Source organism: Lepisma saccharinum, chromosome 20 (genome assembly GCF_977018435.1).
Source record: "Lepisma saccharinum chromosome 20, izLepSacc3.1, whole genome shotgun sequence".
Lineage (NCBI taxonomy): Eukaryota > Metazoa > Arthropoda > Insecta > Zygentoma > Lepismatidae > Lepisma > Lepisma saccharinum.
In genome coordinates this window covers 1,407,873-1,434,438 of record NC_139248.1, presented here as the reverse complement: position 1 = coordinate 1,434,438, position 26,566 = coordinate 1,407,873, and the positions used below count along the sequence as shown (strand labels likewise).

Genomic DNA, 26,566 nt, shown 5'->3' with positions numbered 1-26,566 from the left:
TTCATTGCTCTTTGGCAATAATACGAAATATATAAATTAATTGTTTATTTATTCGAATAATATTTGTACTGTGATTGTAAGAAGACCTGTCCTTCAGAGAAAGAAAATTCTTTGACTTTTTCAGACCTCTGAACAATTTTGGTTATAGGCCCCACATCCACCTAGAGCCGGCCCTGTTTTCGGGAGTTCAAGGGTAAGTTTAAGGCCTAAAATAACCAAATAACCTTAAATTTGACGTGATGGATAAATCAGTCTTCAGTGCTCTATTCAATAGTAGTGGCGCTTGCGTCAAACTAGTTTGGTCACTCCTACTCTATAGGCTATATTAAACAATATCGCTATATGTACTATATTATCAGTTATCAAGAAAGACGTTATCAAGTTATCCTGCTAGCGAAATGGCAACTCTAAGCTTCAGGTCTGTTGCTTCAGCATTTCTTCGCCGCAATATGTTTTACAAAACAGTTAGGCATGCCAATCAAAGTAAGTATTAAGGTTTTTAGCAGTCTATTGTAATACAAGTTTGTATTGTGTCAAGCCATTTTTAAAATCGTATGTATTCAGCAAACAGTTGACATCTTTCTTCTTGTAACGATTATTACGTTACTTGAGGCTCATATTTAACGAAATGTGACAAGTTGAAATTGCTTTTTGTGTGCGTCTAACGATCTTCGTCTAACCAGAGTAAACTCCTTGTAATATCATGCATATAAATGTAAAAGAGGAAAAGACGAGTTGCTCTTCATTGTTGCGAATGTTACTACTGACATTTCGTGGCTTCTAATAACCTTGCATTATGTTCCAGGATCGAAACTACAATTGTTCTTACGTGCAAAATTGTGCAAAACTCTATATTATGGAATTTTATCCCGTAACTTCTAGCAGGCACAGATTTAACAGCTTGAGCCAATAATGTTGAACAAATTGATCGATTTAGGAGCTACATTTTCGCTGTAACGTACTGAAAATAATATGTCGATGTAGTTAAATTATGATAGGCTATACGCCACAGACAAAAATGAGCTCTTATGGAACAAACACAGATAAACTTTAAAATAATTTTGCTAAGAAATATCCTGTCATTATTTGTTTTGATTAACTTAAAAATTTGTATTTCTTGTTATTTACCGTCGCTTTTCCGTCACTTTTGTCTAATTGCTACGATCGGGATGAAAGATGAAGTTGATGAAGGATCGAAGGGACAACCCAAAGGAACACCCATGGTCAAGCCGGGAACATAAGTGGCGGATAAACCTATATAATATTTACCTACCCCATCCCAAAATTTGCGTAAAATGTATTCGGGAAGAAACAATATTTGGCTCACTTGATTTAGTTTATTTTGCTTCACTTTTCTGTCACTTTTTGACTAATCGCGAAGATGAGGATGATATATGATGAAATTCGTGACACAAGGAACACAAATACCCAGGCCTGGATTCGAACCCAGGACCCCTAGCGGCGTAGCGTGCTGTGCTAACCACTTCGCCACGGAGGCCGGCGTTTGGCAAATTCTGCGTCAATTCCTACTCGCAGAATTCGAGAGAGACTACCCCGCAAAAGTCTTCATGAAAATCTGGACGAGAACGTGGCTTGTCGAGACGACGCTGAGAACGAGATACACTTCAGCTTTATCGAGACAAGACCGTGACTTATCCGAGATTCTCGGTGACTCTTGTATGTTTTTACGTGAACCAAATTTTCATCAGGCACAGAAAGCTAATATCTGGCTGATTATTTATATTTTTGTTTCTTATTTTGCTGGGACTCGATGCAAAAGTCGATCCATTGTTTGCAACATTTTTAGTCGGAAACTGAGATCGAACGGGTTTGTTCACCCGCCCCTCACCCACATGGAAATTAGCATAGTTTATTTGAAGTTACAAGAAAAGCAGAAAGCTTGTTATTTTTACTCTAATAACAGAAATAAAGTTCATTCCATTAGTATTCGACAGAATAACCAAAGAAAACCGCGTTATATAAAAAAATGAGAGTAAAATACAGGAACCAGTTGAAATTCTATCCAGTGTTAGATATGATGTGGGGATGGAATCCTCCATTTAGGAAAATTTTCGCAGAATTAATTGGATTCAGGCCCGTAGCAAGAATTTTATTTCGAAGGGGACGGCATGGGAGTCCGAAAGGGGGGTGGGGAGGAGCACGCCATCTCTTGCATTCACAGTAATTTATGTTAATTATTTGAAGGATATTGCGGGAACATGATAACTTCAATGTGAAGAATTGTTTCTGACCATTATGGAAAAAATATGCCTCCTTTGCCCCCACCTGGAAAAAATAACTTTGCTTGCCCCTCCCTGGAAAAAATCCTGCGGACCATCATTCTTTCGAGGGGACCATCCATTATCAGCAGCCGCCATCTAAAGGCGAAAAAATGTGGGAGTAGAAGTCATGGAGATGAGTTTCTCAGTATACAACTTTTATAGATGTTTAATCCTACTAAGAAAGTAATATTAATTACGACTATACACTATTTAAATCAGATATTTGTAGGATTTCAGGGGAAGGGGCTTCAGTCCCCAGAGCCCTTCCCTCTCTATGTGCCTCATTGGATTCCTGACTTTTACTCTCAACATATTGATTTTTTTACTTCGGTAATTCAGTTCAAAATACGAAGCGATCAGTATGTTGAAAGAAAGAAAGTATAAACGATTGGCATGTGCTGTACATGGCAATTTCTATTGGTCTTCAAAATGTTCCGTAATCTTTTTCTTTCAGTGATGATGGACCCATTGGATCATGCAACGGGCAGAGAAAAGAGACTGATGCTTGCTGCATTGGCTGGGGAGGACGTAAGTTCAAATTATATTTTACACATTTCTTTTCAGTTGGTGTTTGCTCTGCTATTCCTTAACCTGCGATGGCTCACGTGTGAACGCCATATCGACTTTCAATTTTAATGAAGTGCCATTTTAACAGTATTTAAAGTATTGGCCTGTGGTGCCTTCTAGCTGACTTTTATAGTGTCACGAGTGACCTGATCACATTCTAATGAGATGACATGAATGGCAGTGTGAGAGAGACCATTGTTGTGGAAGGAGCAGAGAGCTCACCTGCGACCAATTATGCGACATTTTTTTCATTTAGACTTGTCCATTGTTAAGTCAATAAGTCTACACTGTTTCTAGGATTTTTTGTGCCCAGATGTTTTTGTCATGTTCACAGAAAATAAGAAAAGTATGTAAGTGATTTAATATTACATCATATTTGTGGAACACAAATGAAACTGCCCTAGAGTCCTTCAGAGCAGCTTTGAGGAACATCCCATTTTTGTTAGGGCTCAGACAGAGAAGAAGGGAAATAATAGAAAGATCACTAGAACAAAAAATAAAATGCTGTGAAATATGACTCAAAAGCAAGGGCGAGTGCCTCTCTCACCTGTGACTGATGGTGTGACTCAAGCAAATTCGACCAATCATGGGCTACAGAAACGCTAATTTTCATCCACTTGAACCAAACAGAATGTCCCACATGCAACGACGTACACAGATAGCAAATAAGAAATTCCATTTGTTCAAATTCCAGTGAAAAACAAACTGTTCAACAAACAGTATCATTCATCATGAAGGCTTGGCAATATAAATTAATTAGGTTATATTATGTCACTTTTCTGCTACTTTTGCTAATCATGACAATAAGGATGAGTGATGATATGAAATTGATGAAGGGAGACTCGTGCTCAGACTAGGATTTGAGCCTGGGACCCCTTTTTCATAACATGTAGTGTTAACCACTCTGCCTGAGATTCCAAGAATCTATTTCAATTACATTTAATTAATCTAGATTGGGTGTATAATAAATATATACATTAATAAATAAGAATGGTTGTTGTAAACCAGGTCAAATTTTCAGAATATGCCACCGATCTTTGCCTGAGGCTAAGGAAAATATTGAAAAGCATGGTGCTATTGGAATCAGGCAGGTATATTGTATATTTGATCTGAATTTGATTTTAAGTCCACTTTATCACAGAAAGGCTAATCAGGACTGGACTTAGAAGAGTTTAAAGAGGGATTCGTATCACTATGTGCCCCATTGGATATCGAACCAGGGTAAAGTATACAATTGAGGAACATGTAAAAACCAACTGATTTATATTAAAATTGATAATTAAATGCAGCATTTTTCTTTCAGGACCCATATCATTCACAGCCTATTGCCAGAGGGGAGGATGGGGGAGAAGAGTGCCCCATAGAAATTCCATCGGCATTTGATCACCGCTTCGTGGGGTGCATTTGCGATGACCATGCCATGTTCCCCCTGTGGATGGTTCTCCACAAAGATTGCCCGACACGCTGCGAGTGTGGCTACTGGTTCAAGCTGGTGGAGAAGGAGCCGATCGGCTGAAGGAAGCAGATATACATCTGATGCTTCTGCTAAACATTCACAGTTTGGCAGACACTTTTGTTATTTCCTAGAGGAGCAGCATAGTTCATTAATCTCCTTTAAATTGCAGAAGTCATTACTTTTTGTTTCATTCAGTTATCATTGTGATTAAGATATTAAATAAAAATTTGTTGCAAGTTCCTTTTGAAAAATGAGTTGTCTTGTAAATGCATATTATTGATTCCAATAAAGGAAAAGTTATATTCCCTGTCTATTTATAATGGTAAATGAATAACGGTGGACTCCTTTTAATTCAAACTTCAAGGGGACATGAAAAAAATTCAAATTATGCAAAATTGTTTCATTAACAATGATTTCAAGGGGGATAAACTACTGTTTCAAGTTTGAACTAAAAATAGTCCACTGTATTATTTACATCTTACTCGTCATATTGTTTTCCCCCAAATAAATTAACTTCTTCAACATAGTTACTACAAAAAGCAATTTGCCACTTCTGATTTCATTAATAACAATTGTCTATCCCAGTGCTCTACCAAGTCAGTCTCTGGCTTCTCCCCACATTCCACTACTTACACAAGCAAGCTTGGTAGACCCCATTTGGATCAATCAAATTTTCACTATTTTACTTAACATACTCGTAAGTTGGCAATACTGATGTTATGATGATGGTAACTTTTCACTATATATACAAGGTGTACAACTTTGCTTCCGCTGTTTTCCGACAGGTGGCAACAACAGGAAGTAGCGGTCGAAATAAGCAAATCGCAGACGTCACGCAGTTAGCTTGGACCTCTGTCAAGATAACCCCATTCAAACATTAGTCGAGTGGTGTGTGCATCGTGAAGTTGTTCGCGATTGAAAATGTCAGTGTACGAGCCAAATTCTCGCCATTTGCGGGAGGTTCTACTTTTTTGTTTCAATATGAAGAAAACTGCGGCTGAGGCTCATCGAATGCTCTCCACTATGTATGGTGAGGATGCTACAAGTGAGAGAACCTGTCGTGAGTGGTTTCAATGCTTCAAGAACGGTGACTTTAACGTCGATGACCGACATAGTGGTGGAAGACAGAAAGTTTTCGAAGATGCAGAATTGGAGACATTGCTGAGTGAAGACTCGCATCAAACTCACGAAGAATTGGCACGATCATTGGGAGTGACACAGCAAGCCATTTCAAAACATCTGAAAGCCATGAGTATGATTCAGAAAGAAGGAACTTGGGTCCTGTATGAGCTGAAACCAAGAGACGTTGAACGGCGTTTGTGTGTTTGTGAACAGTTGCTTCAGAGGCAAAAACTGAAGGGATTTCTGCATCGGATTGTGACCGGGGACGAAAAATGGGTTCATTACGATAACCCAAAATGCAAACAATCATGGGGATATCCTGGCCATGCTTCCACGTCGATGGCCAAACCGAATATTCATGGCTCCAAGTGAAACAATCACAGGTGCTCGTTATCGAACGCAATTAATGCGTTTGAGCCGAGCATTGAAGGACAAACGGCCGCAATACAGCGAGAGGCATGACAAAGTGATTTTGCAGCATGACAACGCACGACCCCACGCTGCCAAAGTGGTGAAAACGTACTTGGAAACATTAAGATGGAACGTCCTACCCCCACCCACCTTATTCTCCAGACATCGCTCCCTCTGATTATCACCTGTTTAGATCAATGGCTCATGAACTGGCTGACCAACACTTCCGATCTTATGCAGAAGTCAAAAAGTGGATCGCCTCCAAAGATGAACATTTTTTTAGACGCGGCATTCGTACGCTGCCCGAAAGATGGGAGAAAGTAGTGGCCAGCGATGGACAATACTTTGAATAATGCCTGGGTAAGCAATGTTTTTCATTACAGCGTCATATTTTTGGGGAAAAATGGCGGAAGCAAAGTTGTACACCTTGTACTAAGTACTGCATTGGGCCACTTCGACTTGGTCGTACTTGGTGTTACTCGGACCTATGAAAACAGACGTCCGCAGGATTTTTTCCAGGGATGGGCAAGGAAGGTGTTTTTTTCCAGGGGGGTAAACAAGTCATATTTTCCCCCAAAAGAGTATAGTTCCCTAAAAAAAACATTGCTCAAATTTGAATTTTTGGTGTTAATGCAATAATTAACACACATTATTGTGGCTAAAATGAAATTATATGTGTGAAATACATAATTTTTGGTTGACTTTCATTTTCCAGGGGGGGCCACAGCCCCACCTTTCCGGACGCACTTGCTGACGAGTAAAGAAAGCCATAGCCATTTCAAGGGAAAGCACCAATCTCAACAGGGATGTGGGACTCCAAGTCAGTCAGGCCTGGAAGCAACTCCTCCGTAAAACACACGACACCAGCCAATGAGAACACCAGGATACAGAGATATCCAATAGGAAGACAGCGTCCAAACTCTGCCCCATCATAGTCATATATATAACCCTACACTGGTCTCCATTTTTACATTCCTGTAGATGAGAGCAATGTATGCACTCGAAACGTTGGAAGCTAACGCCAATTTAACCTGACTGGTAACCGAGAACATCTGTTCGAATCATGTCATCAGGAAAGGAAAGCTACAATTCATAGTTTAGAAACTTGTCTTATGATAGTAACTATTCACTATAAACTAATGGAAAAATGAAAACAAATTTAAACCACTTGCAGAAGCAATAGGCATGGAATGAAGGATTAGAAAAAAATAAAATCTTTTGATTAAATTAATTGAAAGGATTTTTATTTTTAAACAAATTTAGCTTCCTCTGTCAGAAACATTTTTCTTTTGGCTTAACGCATTTCTAGAATCAAGCAGTACAACAGGAAACACTGCCATTAACATACAACAGGAAAATTGACTATAAAACAAGTCTAGCTTGACCAGTTACTATGACAACATCTTTTATGTATCTACATATATATTTATATATATATCTTGGTCACAAAATGTATAAAATATAATTTCATAAATAAAAATACGGGTATTGCTCAAGGCAACCTTTGTGATTTTCATGATTCCTTTTGAATATTAATACTGAAAACAACATATTGTTGAGTATTTTACATAAATTGTGACTGACCAGCCTGTAAGTGAAATTACATTGTAAAATCCTGAAAACATGACCACCATCCAATAAACTTTTTCCTTCTTTTTGAAGAATTTTAAACGTATGTTTCAACTATGTTTAATAACATTCTACAAATTGTCCAACATGGTGTGTTTTACATAACATCAAAAAACATTTTCTTAACAATACATTTTGCACATGGTGCAATGTGGGAGAATTCGGTGTTGAACAAACGTTCACTTCTTCACAAACCCTCCAAATAGTTCACTCCAGAGGTTTAATGCCTGCAATATCCGGCCATTCGTAAGTTGCAGGAAGAGTTCTCTTCTCGTAATAGTGTGTATATATTTCAGACTCTATGTATGCTTCTTTGTCTTCCGGTTCAGGGTAAGTGGATGCCACACCTGTTGTGAAAACAGAAAAGTCATATTAGAACAATGCTTATGCATAGTTTGTCCTGTAAAACAGCTTTTCAGAAAGGAAATGTAGCTATAATCTGTCCTGGGAATCCCTGGAGGGAGCAAACGAAAACGTCTCTGTGCAAAGAGTGACTATACTTTAGTTTTCAGTATGTTGGGCCAATGTAAAACCGACACGTTTGGGCAACATTGGAACCACGACCAAAACTACTGTTGCCCAACGGTATGTTCTTACATTTGGTCAACCATTTTTAGTACGGTTGTTCCAACATTGGGCCAACCACTTTTGGTTACTTGAGTTCCTCCACAGACCAGAGACAGAATATAGCTGCAACTTTTGCCAAAAATAAATTGTTCAAAGTGTGTCACTTGTTTGAACTGATGAACGGGTAATTTAAACTAAGCATGGATTAATATGAGGATTATATGGATGCTAAAGAACCAATATACATTTCATCACTGATAACTGATATTCTACAGATCTGATGTTAACAAAACTTCCACGAGGAACATGAATGATTACACCTCCCTAATTAGTGTATGTAATAAGATTTCTACATTGGGTTTTGCCTTGGAAAACGAAGCTACATATTTAGACATTTACAAAGACAGGCTATATGAATTCTGCAACAAAATGGCAGTTTTTATACATTACAAACACTATTTACGGAAATATATCCAAAAAATTACTGCCAAATTTACTAATAAACCACTATTGCCTGATATCAACACAACTGCTTAATCTGTTCCATTCCTTAAAGGAAAATGGCTATGAATTTTTGTTTCCAGTGCATACAGCTTACATATCCTTTTTCAGACTACAAAGTACAGCTAAGAATAAAACTGTGTATCATATAATGGCACAGTAAGAACACTTGATCTAAGACACACCCGCAGTAACAAGTACTTTAGATAATAATGTTAATGGCACAAAAATATCAGCAATATGTATATGTATATATATATATATATATATATATATATATATATATATATATATATATATATATATATATATGGCTAAAAGCAAGGAGGGCCAAAAGGGCTAAGTAAAAATCAAAGAAGGTAAAAGGAAACACTCATCAGACAGTAGAAAAAATCAAAATTTTCCTTTTACCTTCTTTGATTTTTATATATATATATATGTTTCACTTCTGATATATATTTCAAACTTAATAATACCACACACCTGCCCAGGCCAACAAAAAATTGCAATTAAAATAAATTTTTGTGATTTAATGCATTTTTCCACCTCTGTAGGTTAATTGCAACGGCAATGATTGATAACACTTTTTTTCTGATACAGAGAGGAAAGTAGCTGTTTCTTACTGAAATTGACCTGAACACGAATATTCACTTCATGTTCTAAGATTGGCTCTTAAGTTGAAGTTATGGCATAATTCATGTTACATAACAACTAATCATAAGCAATGTGCGTGATAAATATATTAAGAGCGCCCGCAAAAGGAGCCCAGGGGGACACTTCACCCCCATCCAGCCCATGAGATATCTGGGAAGAATTAAGAGATTCAAATTTTGAAATTACAGCGTGAAAACCTAGATAAGAGGTGCCGTGAAAGACAGATTAAGCATCTATGCAAATTAACTTAGTGCTGGTGATATGCTTTATGATAATTCTCTTAACTGGGGAAAGCATAACTCTTTTTAAGCATAACTCCACTTTAAACACTGCCACCCTCCACCCTCCCAAAACAATTCTGCAGGTGGCCTTAAAATAAATGGTTACTGAATCCTCGACAAGAATATTTTTCTGTTGTGTAGGATAAAGTACTTTCTTTACTGAAATACATCTCTTGAACAGTAAAAACCGCTAACAGCAAAGAACTAAGAAAGAAAAGTAATACCATGAATGCTGAATTCCCACCCAGTCTTCTCGTAAGACATCAGAAGATTCTTCACGAGTTGTTCATAGTTCTTTGATCTCCTGTTCCCCAGAGAACTATGACACACTTGTCGAAATGCATTCCACGTAGTTCACTCACCATCACCAAACAACTTCTTTCATGTTTTCAGAAGTTTCCTTAATGTCAACTACATGGACAACAGGAATTAACTACATGGACAACAGGAATTGAAGTTAGAGCATTGCATGCTGTTGTGCAGCAAAACTGCTTTAAGAGAGGACTTGGAGGAATCAATAGAAAGTGTCCAGCACTCGGTCTTATGTGATATATTCATCGATGCAAAGAAGCCTTTGTGATGGCACACAGTCAGGTCCCTTCCTCTTTTCTTTTGAAAAATGGAAGAAATTCTTTTACCAAAAATTGTCTGTAGGGAGCAGTACCTTCACATCATCCTCTCTGTGCACTTGCACCATGTCGTGAGGCATAGGACCACACACATGCTTCAATCTCAGCCATTTTGGAGGTGGTGATCAGCACCATGATCAAGCCACCTTTACCCCCTATCCCCCCCTCCCGGTAACCATTTTATTTGAGTCTCAGAGACGCTTTATGTGGAGACACAACCAGAAGCATTCCCACCATAGATTACCCACCCTGGGAATCAAACCTGGGTCTCCCGCACGGTACTCAAGACACCCTACATGGAAACATGGCTCTAAATAATTCTAAAAGATTCCAATAAATGAAAAGGAGATAAAGTTTGTTCATAAAAAAGAAATGGCACTGTAATATTAAATACATTTACACTGTAACTGTAATAATGGGGATGGTATCCCCCCCAGCTAGTAAAAATTTTGCAAAGCATCCCCCCCCCCCCCAGCTAACCTCAAGGTTCATCCAAACATCCACCCAACTAACATTTTTAACTTCAAGCGCTCACTGTAATATTATATTGGAAAGGACTGGGGCAGAGCAACACCAAGCTAAACTTCATTTGATTAATGAAGAAACACTGAAAAAAAAAAGGTAAAGTGCTCCCCTGTGCATAGCACCACACCATGAAGGCGTATAGGGGGTGTGGGGGTAACGCCCTACACTTTCTTGATCCAGTCGTGAGTGAGGGTGATGTGATCAGCACCATGTCCCTGACCGCCTTTACCCCCCAGGGTTTCCCCCAGGTACCCATGTTATTCGACGCTGGGTGGGCGCCGGGGCCGCTTCCATCGTTAGAAAAGTTCCCGGATTTGAACCGGCCGGGGATCGAACCCGGAACCTTTAGCATGGTAGTCAGACGCTGATGAATTTTAAATTAAAATGTAAACATGATTGAAATTTTTCCCAAGCAAAATTTTATGACTATTTGCATGTGGAAGTAAAACCACTTAAAAAAAAAAGGATGGAAATTTAAGTACAAGCCACAATTCTTAAAACAATTACATAATATAAATTCTATGCTAATTAAAACTGCTATGAATTTGACCATAGTTTTAAAGAAAATAGCAAAACTGTCAATTGAATTCATATCACCATCAACACACAAGCATGCATGTTCAACATTCAAGCTTTTTCCACAAAACTTTCTCTATATTCACAAACATTACATACATAAATATATATTATGCATATTATTGTAAATCATTGCAGTTTTTAGCAAAAAGAAAGCTCTGAGAGAAAAGTTGAAATATTCACATTTCAAAATAAATAGTTCAAAGTTTGCATTTGACAAGTAATGCATACAAACAAGAATAGTTCTGTAATCTTGTTAATAGCATATTTACAAGCCTCTTATGTACAGAATAAACAAAAACAGCATTAATGTAAGCATCATAAATAGTGAATTACATAAACACCAACTCTTGGAAGCTTTGAGGCAGGCAACTGAAAAAATGAACAGTCAAGAAAGTCATCCACAACCACAGGGAAGAAGGTGATGGGTTACAAGCAGAGAGAGAATTACAGAAAATTGCATACAAAATATTAAAGTGTGAACCTGTAGAAAATATACCTGATTAACTAATTTTTTTTAAAAATTTCAAATGATTGAGCTAAATGAAAATATTATATGATATTTACTATTTTTATGCAGAAAAATAAGTGTCTATTATTAAATATTAAACTGCATAGACACTGTCAGTACAAAACAATTTTATCCCAATCGATTCCCAGAAATAAATGCCACATTGCAAGAGTACCATGCCAAGGATGTATTTGGGGAGTGGGTCTGGAAGCCCTGCTTCCCCCCACGTCATTGGAATGGAAAGGTTTTGTTTATTTCAGTGCTTGCAACCCTTTCGGGGATAATAACCCGTGGCACAACAGCCCTTGTACGCCAGACTGCCGGCCTTACTCCCACCTATCCAACCAGTTACAGGCTGATATGTGGTCAGCACTACGAATCCACAGTCGTCGTTGCAGGTTTCCATGACTGGGTTGCGCTACTCACTCGTAGCTCCCCAATTTCCTCACGATGGTGGGTGGCCACAGGTCCCATACGCAGGCCGAAATCTCAACAGAAAAGTTGTTACGCTTTCCTCAGGTGACTCAAAACCAGCACATGTCCCGAAGTCGTAGACCATATGGCCATGTTGCGGGACACCCTTTCGGAGAAGGTCTTGCTTTTTTTAAATATTTTTTTTCATACTTCAACATAATCTAATTTTCTACAGGCTTTGCTATTGTTATTATTACTACACAGTAATACAAAAAACTAAATCAATAACTACTCATGACACTAACTACAAAAGAAACAAAATGCTTGCGCAGGCTACAAGAAAGTGAGTGAAATTACTTGAGGAGAGAAGAAAAATCTCATTTGCATTCTGCAGGCAAGTGCTTTGACTTGCAAGTCTAACCTTCTTATGTCTAAAGCTTTGGCCAACCGTATATAGTGGGTAAAGCAGAAGTATAATGGTAGTCATAGAGTTGTGCTTTGATAAATTCTGCCTTGTCCTCCGGCTCTGGGTAAGTAGATGCTTTGCCTGAAAGGATACAGCAGAAACATTTTTCCTTTTTGCATGTTGGATACTTCACCTGCCACATCATTGCATATGCACTGTATTGGAGCAAAACTACAGACAACAGGATTAGGATTTATCACCTCTGATCATCAATAATACTGCACCTGCACCCAGCCAGGACTGGTGAAAACTTTCCTCATCAATACATTTGACACTACAGATTGAAATAGAACTTGAAAAGCTACTCAAAATTATGAAACCAGTTCCGAAAGGTTATATCCACACACCCCCAACCCCCAAATTTCATCAATAGCCCCTAATTTATTTTTACAAAGATCCAAGTTTTGGTCCTTTGGCTTTAAATATGAACATACAGCACTTAAAAGGGAAAATTCTGGATAAACCTTTGCTTTCCAGTTCATGTCCTTATCACTTCTTAAGGCTTGGCTGATGTCAGCAAAGGTGTTTGAGTTTTCCTCTCCTTTCAAAAAACCACTAAGATATTTCAAAATCTGAAAAATTCCATCTGCTTAGAATTCCTTCTAGAGCATTCAGGTGAATCTTTGTGTATTTAACTTTTGCTGTTGTCTAGTTATTCACAATAGTTTCGTGGCTATGTAAGCCTATTAAACAATTATGAATATATGAGGGTGGTTCAATAAATAAGTTTCCCTGTGCCATAAAATTTGTTACAAAAATAATTTGTAACACTATGCACATGGTTGACAAGCCCTATCTGTCACCTTCAAGGAAGGATAGGCATTTCTCCCGCAGACGTGAATGCCCATGCCCAGAGGGGAAGGAAACAACGGAACATCGTGAAATGCCAGGCTCGTGCCATTAGAGAGGAGGGCAGCATGGCAGGTGCATGTGTATTGGGCAGATGGTGTCAGGAAGAAGTGCATGCCATGATTCGGTACAAATGGGCAAATGGCTTGACATCCACAGGAAGCTGTGTACGGTGACACTGTAATGTATGTGCAGATGGTCAGAAGGTGGTGCAACATGTTCACCAAAGGCAGAGTATGGACTTTTGATGAAGTTCGATTCGGTCGTCTCTCAACTGGCTCCCTGATGAGAACATCGTGAAAGTGGATGAACTGATCTGGGGGAACAGAAGAATCAAGGTTCGTGAGGTGGCCAACACGTTGAACATTTCTCTTGGGACTGCTCACAGCATCATCCACGAGGACTTGCGAGGAGGGTTGTTGCAAGGTCTGAGCCCGGACTTTTTTTTTGCACAGGGGTTCGATAAGGTGGTGCAGCGTTGGGACAAATGTCTCAATGTGCAAGGCGATTATGTTGAAAAGTAGTACAGGTATGCACTTATTTAGACATGTAGAGTTTGCATGTATAAAAATATTACAACATAGGGAAACTTATTTTTTAAACAACCCTCGTATAGAGAGCAAAATCTCAAAGATTCACGTGAATGCTCCAGAAGGAATTATAAGCAGATTTAATGTTTCACATTTTGGAATATCATAGCAGTTTTTTGAAAGGAGAGAAAAATTCAATAAACAGCTGCCCTGACATCAAAAGTCCAGCCAAGCCTTAAGGCAACTAGACATGGCTTGGCTTCCTTAAATCTGAGCCTTTGAATTTCGAAGGGGCTGGCAACGATGGGTGGGAATGGAATTAGAAACATCCCTGCTTTCCTTTCCATAGTCTATCAGTTCTGAAGTCTGCTAGACTTTAATCTTCAGGCCTCCATGGCCACACAGAGGGACGAGAAATGTGTGGAAGCATCACCTATAAGCTGACAAGCTGTCTATTCTTGGTAGCTTCTCATTTGGCACATACTGTTGGCCAATTAAATGAGGCACTGATATACCAATGTGTCAGTCAATTAATTTGCTTCACTTCTACAATATAGGTAAAGTTATCATTACGCATTAGGGATGGGACAGATAAATCGGTATCGGCCGATATAGGCATATCGGTGCATTACCGATTATTTTACTGATCTGATATATCTATAAATATCTTAAAATTTTATCATTTTTTAATAATTTTTATGGATAATCTCAATACCCTACTTTCTTTAAAAAAGTAAATTTGTAAATATGCAACTTCTTTTGCATTGTTGTCACCTCGAAATACATTAATTCAGGAGGTCAATGAACTATTCAGGTTCTTCAAGGACCATTTGGAATTTTACATCAGATCGGTAGAATATCGGTTATCGGTATTGGTAAATTTTACATCGGTACTTTCTCGGTATCGGTCAAAATTTCATATCGGTCCATCCCTACTATATATACTGATAAACAAATATGCCAAGACCAACACATATTCACTTCTATTCCTATTCTAAATAATTCTCCTAAGTACTCAAAAAAAAGAGGAAAAATAAAGAACAGAATCCCAATCCTGCATCTGTAGTTTTGCATAAAGACGTGGTATTCCTGCTCACAGTCAGACATTTTTTTAAAAATCAAACATGCAGTAACCCACTCCTGATGTTAATGCATTATCATTATTAATATCCATCATGCTATAACAAAAGTATAAAAATAATGATTAATATACTTAAAAAAATAACATGAAAATATATACATCAAATGTGTTACATCCTTACAGTTAAAAATTATTACATTACAAGCTTTATATTTCATTCAAAATTTTTAGTTTCTTATAAAAATGTTTACTCAGCTAAAATTACGAACTATAAACTCCTACAAAAACATTTCTTTTAAAATATAATGAAAAGGCAAAAAATAGTACCAAAAAGCCTCACAATTCCTTAGTTATTTCAATAAGTATATAGCAGCACTACATTTGTAGTACTTACAATTTGCATTAGATGTTAAGTGCAAAATTCTTTTTGACAAGTAATTTCCACAAACTATACCTTTAAAATATTTTCATGATTTTCTCATATACATTTCAAAGTTGCAGAAAGTGTGAAGAGGAATTGAATGAATGATGAAAAGAAAAATATTTATGTAAATTTGAATATTGTGAACATTAGTAAAGTAAAGGTAAAGGTTTCACTCCCATCTATCTCAAAATTATACGGACTCTACTGTACTTAGAATAATTTTTAATATGATAATTCTTCACACATTCTCAACTTCAGTACTGGGAGGAAAAGTTGAAGCCACACTGGGTGACAGAAGGAAAAAGAATTCTAATATCACAGGAAGACAAAATGTGTATCAAAAGAAACAGGGAAGGTCTTGTTAAGAAACATTACAATCAAATACATTATTTTCCATGTACTCTCTCTCTCTCTCTCTCTTTCATTATCACAACTATACAGCACACACACACTTAAAGAGACAAGTAGTGGATTCTGTCAAGTTTAATTCAAGCCACTTGAAACAGAGTGATTCAGGACAGAGTTCTCTGTTACTTAAACCAATGTAATGCAACTCATATAAAGAAAACTAGGAACGGATTTTGAACTTTTAATTATAAATATTCCAATTGACATGTAGCTGAAAATTCAACAGCAATGAGAAAATATTGGCAACAACAACAAAGAATGTGAGAAACTGGGAAGCAAGAAATATTAGACATGGAAATTCAAAACATGTTTTAAGAGTGAAGGAATGGAAGCTTGGAAACTGTAGCAACTGAACAGCTTACTAGATATAAATTTTGCCTACTTATTATTTGGTTTCCTTTGTATTGATGTTATTCTAAAGTCATGTATACAGAAAACAGTTTGTAGTACAGGGTTATTCATAATTTCCTCTGGGGTTTGAATGTTTACAGTACAAGAACTATAACACATACAGCAAAAAGGTGCATATTAGTACATAAAGAATCTATTCAAACTTGCACTCGTCATAGGCCCCACCATGTAATTGTAAATTTATAGGTGGCAGTATAACACAGTTAACATAAACACGGTATGCAGTGGTGAATGCAAAGTGTCCTGCATTTTAGAATTCGCTAAATGTGAGTTGGTTGTGACGGTACAATGGAGATTTTGTACGAAATATCGAACAGATGCACCTACAGACAAGCCAATTCGTGGTACAACAAGTTCAAGGAGACTGGCTGCCTGTGGGATTCAAAACGAACATGCTGGGAGGGACCGTGTGGCAGGAACTTCATTTCAGGATTGATGTTTGCCGTGTTACCAGGGGTGCACATATCGAACACCTGTAAGGTACATACCAAACTTGGAGAAATCGTTATACACTGTTATGCACCTATAACCGTTCAAAACCACTGAGGGAATTATAAATCACCCTGTATATGCAAATAGGGTGTGCAGTGTGGTCAGTGTTTTCACCCTTTATTTATAGTGTTTCGAATGTTGAATCCATTCCTAACATTCTCCCATTGCATTACACTTCACTCTACATATATGTGATTAAATGGACGGAAATATATCAAATCAATGTAACACACGACACAAGAACTCGCAAAACCTTAGAAAATGACAACAAAAAGATATGTAAAATAGACCAAAATAGAAGACAAACACAAATACAAGTAACACAAAATAGTGAAATGATATTCAGATTTGAATATACAGACATTAGAAGAGAGGAAAAAACAGAAGTATTTGCAAAGTCAGAAAAGAAAGATTCCCCTTTTACTCCCCATTATACAACACAATTTTATTAATTGGAAGATAGCAAAAAAAATTTTGGTGGTCTTTTGTTATTTAGTGTTACTTTTTGGGAGATAGTAAATGAACATAGTACATATTTCTTGACATTGGTTGAGACTATCCATCATGCAAATTGTTTAGGCAAGTGCCTCATAAAGAACAGTGTGTTTACATTAGATGAAAAGCAATTCGATGCAAATTATTTGATTCAAAAATAAACAGCAAGGAATCATGCTTTTTGACTTTCCTTCATACAATCAAGAACAAGGAACAGGTAAAGTGAGATCTAAGAATTACAGTATAACAATTGACGAACATATTATATGATACAATTCTTGTTTCTAAACACCAGTTCACTTAATTACTAGTGTACAAGGTTCACTATTTGTTTGGAATGTTTTCCCCTTCTCTTCCTTTTTATGCAGTTTTTTAAGTGGGCTTAAGAGTAAAATAAAGATCCATAACAAAATTTATAAGTAATCTAAAATTAACCAAGAGTTGCAAGAGTTTTGATTATACTTAAGGAAAACTTACAAAATATGTTGTATTCAATGGCCATTACTTCAATAAGTAAATATTTCATGTATAGGGTGTCTGGATGGAAGTTCTAAAGAAAATCTCAGGAAGTATATATTATAAACATTTAACAGTTTGTGCCACTACAGGAGATAAACACATTGCACTTTTTCTCTCACTAATTGTTTCAGTGTGGATTATTCCATGTTCCTTGAAGAATGTTTGATGTTCAAAACTGATGTTGAATAGAATTGATAGGCCAGCACAAAATGTTGACAGCATACCTGAACAAACAACTTGTTACCAAGGTCACTAGATGTCAGTTGGAGGTATTTACGTTAGGTATTTTCTAGAAACGCAAATTTAAGAGTTTCTCTTTACAATGGTACACATTGGGCATGTGTATAATAAAGACTTTCCAAAATATAACATTTTTGTTTTGGATATTCTCCATCCAGATCCCCTTTATTAGGAATAATGGCGTTACATCACCATGTGATCTTAGTTGGACTTTATTCATCTTTATTATTTTTATTATTATTGTAACTCTTCATACACAATAGACTGCATTTGGAGAGAATATTTCTTCTCTGGTCTTCAGTTAAACCAACAATGCCAATTCAAACTTACAACCTTGGATTACTGATGTGTAAACCAGTGAAACTCTAAATTCTACCCTTCTCTTTGCCCTGTTCAAGTTACCATTTCATTTCCTGAGAAAGAATAAACAGTAACTTTAAATGGAGCACAAAGTAGTATGGAATTCTAGATATCTGGGAAAGTAATCACACCCAATCAGAAATGAAAGGGTTGTAAGTTTAAACTTCTACTGGACCAAACAGAAGAAAATACTTCAACTGCAGATGAAGTTCAGAAAAAAATAGTATTATGTCCAACTAAAAATTAAGATAAGGCATAACTTACAACACATGCCACCATTTCACTAAGTAATAAAACCAGTTTTGGAATGTACTTATTTTGTTCTCTAGCTTTCACCACATCCTCAGGGAGGACAAGTATGGTAAAGAGTTGCCAGTCAGAGTTGAAGTGGAAGGAGTGAGAGGGCACTGCTTTGTCTTTTATCGTCTCAATCTATTTTTAACCTTAACATAGCTTCCCATGTCTTAAATCTTGACTATTCTTGTCCTATCTCCTGAGGAAGCTACATGATGTGATGAAAGCTACAGAACAAAGCAAACACATGCCAAAGCTGGACTTCATTACTTAGTGAAAATTAAGACTTAGATGGGCAGGCCATTTGGGAGAGGAAAGAAGAGTTCATAGGATTCTTGTTGGGAAACCTGATGGTAAGAGACCAGTAGGAAGACCAAGACGAAGATGGAGGGATAACGTTGAGATGGACCTAAAGGAAATCGTTAAGGTGGGAAAGATTGGATTGATCTCGCCCAGGAAGGGACAGATGGAAGGCCTGTGTTGCTGCAGCCATAAACATTCGGGTTTAAGAAGGCTAGGGAGTTAGTTATGTCAACTAAAATTACAAGTTGAGCAGTTAAGTCAAAATAAAATAGAAGTATAGATAGCACAGCAAGAAACAAGTATGAAAGAAAGTACAAGAATGGAATTCACAGACAAAAAAAAAAAAAAGAGAAGAAAGCTGGAAGAAAATAAGGAGAGTAATTTGAGGGGAAATATTTTGACTTTTATTGTGATCCTATGAATGTAGTTCCTGTCTAAATTGTGAAAGAAGAGTTAATACAAAAATAAGAAAAAACAACACTTATTATGAAGTACACAAAGCAAGATGACGACTGTACCAAACAACTCTGCAGTCAAGAGTAAACTGTTGTTTTCAAGAAATTACTGAAAAACATACAACCTTCCATTGCATACTGCCTCTTGATTTTATATTATCTGTCTTGTCCTTCTCAAATGAATATAAATTACATTCAAATTATATAAGAAAGAGAGAATTAATTTCTTGTTCAAAATTTGGACAATATATTTTGAAACAAAATAATAATGAACACTGACCATTCTTGTAGGCATATTCAGCTATCTTGGTGGAGATTTTTAGGGAGCATCGACGGATATCATTTAACGGGGGATACACACGACCAGTTTCAATATCATCTGACGTCACGAGTTCTGACAATGCCTGTAAGCAGAAATTGCATCAAATTATACAACCAAAAACGGTCTGTTTCTCAGAGTGAAAAATACACATTACCTGTATCCAGGACACTACTATTACTATTATTATTATTAAGCACACTATGTGCATTACATAAAAATGCTAGGAAGTGGAGACCCAATATTACTCACAAAATATGTGATATGATAGGGATGGACTGATATGAAAATTTTGCAAATACCGAATATAAAATTTACTAATGCTGATATTCTGCAGATCTGATGAAAGCTGCAAATGTTCCAATAATGTGCATTGAGACATTTATTTGGAAAAACATTCAAGACTTCAATTATACATTTCCATCTACAAATATAGCAAAAAAATCAAAATTTTCCACTAAATTACAGGTTATTCACAGACATATCAGCTTGGTAAAATTATTGGTGATTTTACAGAAACACCGATATACCTATGCTGGCCGATATCAATAAATTACCGATTAATCTGCAAGATCCCTAATATATGATGATTAGCAAAACAAGGGAAAACAGATATTTCCTTCTGAAATATTCAGTACATTTATAAAAATATAATCTTGGCAAATTATTGTGCTCTAGATGAAGAGTGTAATCTCAATAATATTTTTCACATTTTGGTTTATTTCAGGATAAAGAAAAATGTACCCTTTACACAACACTAATATAATAATAACAACAGTCCATGGCTTGACAGCCCTTGAAGGGCCTTGGCCTATCTCCCAACTGCCAGTCTCGCTCCCACAATCCTACCCAGAGGTGTGGAGGTCTTCAACCAGTAATGGAGTGACGTGGAGTCAGCACGTCGAACCCGCAGCCGTTATAGGAGATATTTATGATCGGGTTACGCTACTCAATCGTATCTTCCCAATTTCCTCATGATGGTGGGTTGCCACCGGTTCTATACACAGGCCGAAAACCCAGAGACTGAACCCAGGCAGACTCTAACCATTGCCATCTTGCAATTGGAGTCTAAAGCACAACGCCTTAGACCGCATGGCCACGAAGGAGGACACAACACTAATATATCTTGTTTATTTCAGGATTAAGAAAAGTGTAGCCTTTATACAACAGTAACATACCTTTATGAATAACAATAGCGAAAATAGTGTCAAAAGTCAGTTTACATCAAGATTTTACACAGAACATTCTCTAGCATATATATATCAATAATACAAGTGACAAACCTTATTAAATGTGAGCATTTTCCCAGTGACTTTGGGTGGGGATAGAGAATCGAAGTGAAAATCAAGGTTTAACTTCACATACCTGGGCAGCAATTAAAAAGATTTCTTCTCCAATGTGATGCATTCCAGAGCAGATAACGCCTAGAGCAATCCCTGGAAATATGTACGCATTGTTTCCTTGTCCTGTTTCATAGGTCTTTCCATTAAATGTTACCGGAGGAAATGGGGAACCACTTGCAAATATTACAGTTCCCTGCAAAATTAAATATTTACAGATGTCAGAATTCTTCATAGTTACATACGTGTAAAAATACACAAGAAACAAACAAAATCTTAGTTAAGAAACAAACTGATGAAGAGGCCGAATAAAGTTTGTATTCTAATAAACAATAGTGATACAAAAAGTGAATATTGTATTTAGTGTAGACCAGAATCTCATTATCAGTTTACATTACAATTATTTCTTTTGAAAGGATTCTGCAAGACAACTAATTCTATTAAATGAGTGCACATATATTTTTAACTGCTACCTGTTGTTTTAATATTTTATTAACTTTGAGCTATATTTAACATGTAACAATCGTGACACTTCCCAAAGATAAAAACAAAAGCTGGCATGCCAATAGTTCAAATCAATCAACAATACAGAATTATCATCTCATTTAATACCTCTCTTAGGACCAAAATTTGATACATGTGACAAATGTATGCATCAATCAAACCTCATTAAGGCTCGACAGGATCTTTGCCTTTTCGAATTTTCCCCTCCTCTCGAAAAAAACACTATGATATTCCAAAATATAAAAAACAACGTTGATTTCTGTTTGATTAGATATTAAGCAATTAATGTACAATTATATGCATGCATTGTATATTGGTAAAAACGAACATCTGCATGCGAGGTTTAAATGAATGGAAACCTATCAGAGCCTACTAAATAGTATTCTGGAGAGCTCTTTGCAAACATCTATAAGATTATTAAGATAGCATACCAACTAAGTTCATTCCTCTTCCACCTCTTATAAAATCATAAATCACACTCTAGGTAGGTGATCATTTTCAGTTGACAGAGATTTATTACATACTCAGTGTCTTCGGCTACAGCTTAACTGTCTTTCTCTCCAATGAACATGCACTACTGAACATGGATAGGGAAATTGTAGTTGAACGAAAAAAAAAAAATCGGGAATGTCTAGATGAGCAAAAAGCAGAGCACTTTTATTGAAGTTTTAGATAGGACAATTACGTAATTGGTGCAATATCTTTATGTTCTCTTCACGAATCTAGTCACAACAAGTGGTTCTCAGTTGTAGTAAAATGAGGAAAATGCGAAGTTTCATTGTATAAAAATTAAGGAAATTTGAATTTTTCCTATTCCATTACTGATGTAGATTGAGCTTTTAAATGCCTTGCAGCATTATAATTTGCTCATTACCACAAACACCGGATTACCCTATTATATTATTATATATTTGAAATTATACCTTCTTCATTCCAAAGAAGAAATGTGTTCTTTAATGAATTTGCAACCATCTATAATAGCATATTTATTCCTTTCAACGATTCCGATTCTTTTGGATAAGATGATGAGGGGATCGCCTGTCTCCCAAGGAGAATGTCCGTGATGATTTTTGTAATGAATAAAAGTATGGATAAAATTAGCCCCAGCTAGCACCCACCCACAAGCAGATGGACAAAACTATGCCTATGCATATCATCACTCATCCCCATCTTCACAATTGGAAAAAAGTGGCAGAAAAGCGAAGTGAAATAAACCAAATCAAATCAATATGAAAACGAAACAAACTACCTAGGCGGACATTTTATACATATGTTTCTATGATTATTGGCACATTAAAATGATGTTTGATCGAATGTTGTAACTGAATCTTATTATTTAGAAGGAACCTTTTCGATAAGTGAACAATGATGTACAGATATGTGTTGCACTGTGCTACGATATTTTAAATTGCTTCTGTAGATATTACACACTTTCATATGTATCGAATTTGGGTCTTATTTATTTTGAATTGTAATTGCATGAAGTAGATTCGAGCGAAAGTGCAGTACTCTAGTACTGAGCTTCTATGTCTGGGGAAGTGCAAGCAGCTTTGCCATAAATCAATTTTGCTAAAAATAAATCACTTACGTTTGTGTTGTCAAAGGCAGTTTGTGCCGTGCACTCCGCTTTACTCGTTGGATTGCTCAGAGCAAAAACAACCGGGTGCTGGTTGAAGCTAGCCATGGCTTTCAGGATGGCTGGCGTGAATGCTCCAGCCACTGCAGCAGCACCTGGTGGAAGGAAACAGAAATTCATGGTTGGTTATGACAGATCATAAGTTCTCTAGTTGAAAATGTTGTATATAAAAATAATCACGCTGTACAAATTACAACTTTGCCAGCAATGTGTAAAAAACTACAATGGCAATCACGCTGTACAAATTATAACTTTGACAGCGCTGCAAAGAAAAGTCATATTGCCAATCACATTGTATAAAATAGAGGAATAGGAGGGTGGAGATAGGCTGTGGCTTAGCTTAATGGAAGCGGGGCTGTAAGTTTATGCGATGCATGTTAATCGGATTGTTTTCTAACCAATTTCAAGCATGTTTGCATGTAAAAATTAATAAAAATCTGAATTTACTAACACCAGACTTGTTTTATGACATTTTTCATGAGTTAGCGTATGTGGTTTAAGCCTGAAAGGTAAAAATCCAAGTAAGGAAGTTGGTCCCCTGCGATTCTCCAGTTGCCAGAAGTGCTACGAGAATTGGTAGGCGGTCACAAAAGATTTTATGAGACTCAGTACGCTGTCTCAAAGATTATTCGTCTAAAGATTATAATGTGAAATATTTTACATTATCATCGCAACTAGTTTGCAAAAACGAAATATGTGATTCCACGATTGTGATAGTGTTCAACTAGTTCTTGTTTGGTGCAAAGTGAATTTAAGTGGTTTTATGTGAAAAATAAGAAATATGGAGCAAATATTGGCTGAATTGCGAGCTATCTCGAAGTCACAAGAGGAACTTAAACAGGAGTTAGGACAAGTGAAAGCAGAATTTAAGAGTGATCTAAAGAATCTAGAAAAAAATATAAGAGCTGATCTGAACATTCGACTGAATGTCATGCAGAAAGATGTGTCCCTATACAGGCAAGAATGCATTTCTAGGAATGAGAAGGTTAGGAGTGAAACCCAGAAAGTTGACATGGAAGTGAGAAAATTGATAGAAGAAAAGGATGAATTGCGTCAGGAACTGGTGGTTGTGAAAAACAAACTTTTTGAACTGGAAGAAAGAATAGAAAACAATCAAGCCAAGACTGTATGGTGTCATCGTCAAGTACAAGTACCAGAGTCTGTCAAAAAGAAGCCTGCATTTTCACCTGTAGATCACCAGGAATCTACTGAAGAGCCATCAGAAGCTGAAGAATGGTTTAATTTTATTGCTGGTAAATCCCATACAAGTGAAAATATTCCCATCGAAACTAGTGAATTACAAAATGGTAATGTTTCCCATGAGGTAGAACATTTAGTGGGTATTGTGAACAATACAGTGTTGCCCGTTTTGTCAGGCGTAGCTCAACAAGTTAAAGTTCTGCAGAATTCAACTACTACCATGCTACACAGGTTTCGGGAAAGTGATTCAGATAGTTCACCCAGCACAATTAGCTGTCATTCATCTGGGCTTAAGAGTAGAAAAAAGAATAGGTCTGGGAAAAGGTCTCCCTTAGTAAATGTGAATAATAATGATAGTGTAACAACACTTTTCCCTAATGGAACAAGTAAGAGTGTTTCTAGGTGCAAAGAAAATCAAGTTTTCTCACATGTTACTAAAAGAAATTTCTTGAAGTCAGATCAATTAAATAGGTTTCCGAAATTCTCTGGAGTTTCTAGTGAACTAATCCCATCTGAATTCTTAGATGATGTCGAAGAGAATTTCGAGTTATTTCAAATAGCAGAAACAGATTTTATGACTTATGTACCAACGCTGCTAACGAAGGATGCTAAGCAATGGTACAAGATCTCAAAGCAAAAATTTTCAGATTACCAATCTTTCAAAATTCTGTTTCTGAATCATTATCAAAATTCTAATTGGAAAACAACGATGCTCACCAAAATCTTGAATTCCCAGTATCAAAAGTCTGTTCATGGGTCACTGCTAACATTTTTCATGGACCAATGGAAAATTTTGCAGATTGTTCAACCTAACACTGACGAAGCACAAAGGCTAGCTCAAATTGCTACTTTGATGCCTTTCAAAATCAAGGAAATTTTCATAATGAAACCTGTTACCGAGCTGAGTGAAGCCATCACGGTAATAGAAAATTCCGAAGCCCTTAGCAAAACTTCATTACGTGAAAGGCCACAGGCAGTATTTAACAGTAGAACTAAAAACTATGATAATAATAGAAACGTAGCAGTTATTCAAACTAAATGTACTGATCAGTCTAAAGACAGAGGTGACAAACTCAAGTGCGAGGTTGTTGATCATTCCAGCACACAGCGTAACTCAAAAAGAAATGTAGTCACCAATGCTAATAAGTCTACTTTTTCGGGAAACGAGTAAGTCGCTCATGTCGAGAGGGAGGTGTCATGAGTGTACCTGCTAATCCTCCTTTGCAACAACCCAACTCTAGTAATCTTAATCACACACACAAAAATTTTTACAATTCATTCAAAACAAATACCGAAGCACAGGCCATTGAACCCTTGTACAATAATGTTCATTTGCTAGGTGATTCCATGATGATCCGCGTAGCAGAAACCTTGGCAAACTACACTGTTTCATATGATTCACTAGGTAAACGAAACATTGGGTTATGTACTAGCGGCCAAACTATTTCCAACCTATCTCAAAAAATCCGTCCAGATACCAAAGTTGGTAAAAAAGTGATGTTGCTTATTGGCACCAATGATTTTTTGAGATATACAGAGCTACACAAAATGAAAAGTGACCTCAAAGGTTTAATACACAAGTTATTACCTTTAACGAATCAGTTAATATTACTCACGTTACCACCAATCCCAAAGTTGTTAACTGCTGACAATCCTGATTTGTGGAGTAAGTGGAGTCAGTGGAATAATTTTCTAATGGAGTTAGGGAATGATGAGAATCTCATTGTAGTGAATATTAGTGATCTGTTTTTGAATGCAGATTCTAGTATAAAACTAGATCTATTTGAAAAACACTTAGGAAATCCAAGGAATGGCCGAATTGATTTAATTCATTGGTCAAAGTCTGGGATGAATGTAGTTTTTGATTTCTTGAAACAAAAGGGTCTGTTCAATGATGTCAATCAGAATGAAATCACAGTCCAGGCAGACATACACCAGTTTAACTCGTTAAACTAGTTACGAGCTCATGTCAAAAAGCAGGTGATGTGAGTGATGCGATAAATCCTGCTATTCATTTTATAAACTTAAGTCAATGTGATGAAATAGATTGCAGTGCAGAAATCAAAAATTGTAAGCAACCCATAAATACTAATAGCAAGCGTAAACCTTCTGCTC

At 36.7% G+C, this 26,566-nt stretch overlaps 2 protein-coding genes across 7 annotated transcripts in view; one reads left to right on the top strand and one right to left on the bottom strand.

The window, feature by feature from the left end:
* The first annotated feature begins 343 nt into the window (after positions 1-343).
* Positions 344-4,540, top strand: LOC146003338 (cytochrome c oxidase subunit 5B, mitochondrial-like). Its single transcript, XM_083141620.1, has 3 exons — positions 344-483; positions 2,737-2,810; positions 4,153-4,540. Exons 1-3 carry the CDS (start codon positions 399-401, stop codon positions 4,363-4,365), a joined length of 372 nt encoding a protein of 123 aa, XP_082997746.1. The 5' UTR covers positions 344-398; the 3' UTR covers positions 4,366-4,540.
* Positions 4,541-7,078: 2,538 nt separating this feature from the next.
* LOC146003619 (NADP-dependent malic enzyme-like) overlaps positions 7,079-26,566 on the bottom strand; it is a 150,116-nt gene continuing 130,628 nt past the window's right edge. For 4 of the 6 annotated variants that reach the window (XM_083141939.1, XM_083141936.1, XM_083141940.1 and 1 more), the window contains exons 10-13: positions 23,204-23,346; positions 21,137-21,307; positions 19,733-19,856; positions 7,079-7,814 (exon numbers count right to left, since the gene is read on the bottom strand). In XM_083141939.1, the coding sequence (XP_082998065.1) occupies positions 7,675-7,814; positions 19,733-19,856; positions 21,137-21,307; positions 23,204-23,346 (578 nt within the window). In that variant the 3' untranslated portion in view covers positions 7,079-7,674. Of the gene's footprint in view, positions 7,815-12,482; positions 12,673-19,732; positions 19,857-21,136; positions 21,308-23,203; positions 23,347-26,566 lie in introns of all 6 variants that reach the window. The other 2 variants (XR_014443839.1, XM_083141937.1) reach the window with 2 other exon arrangements.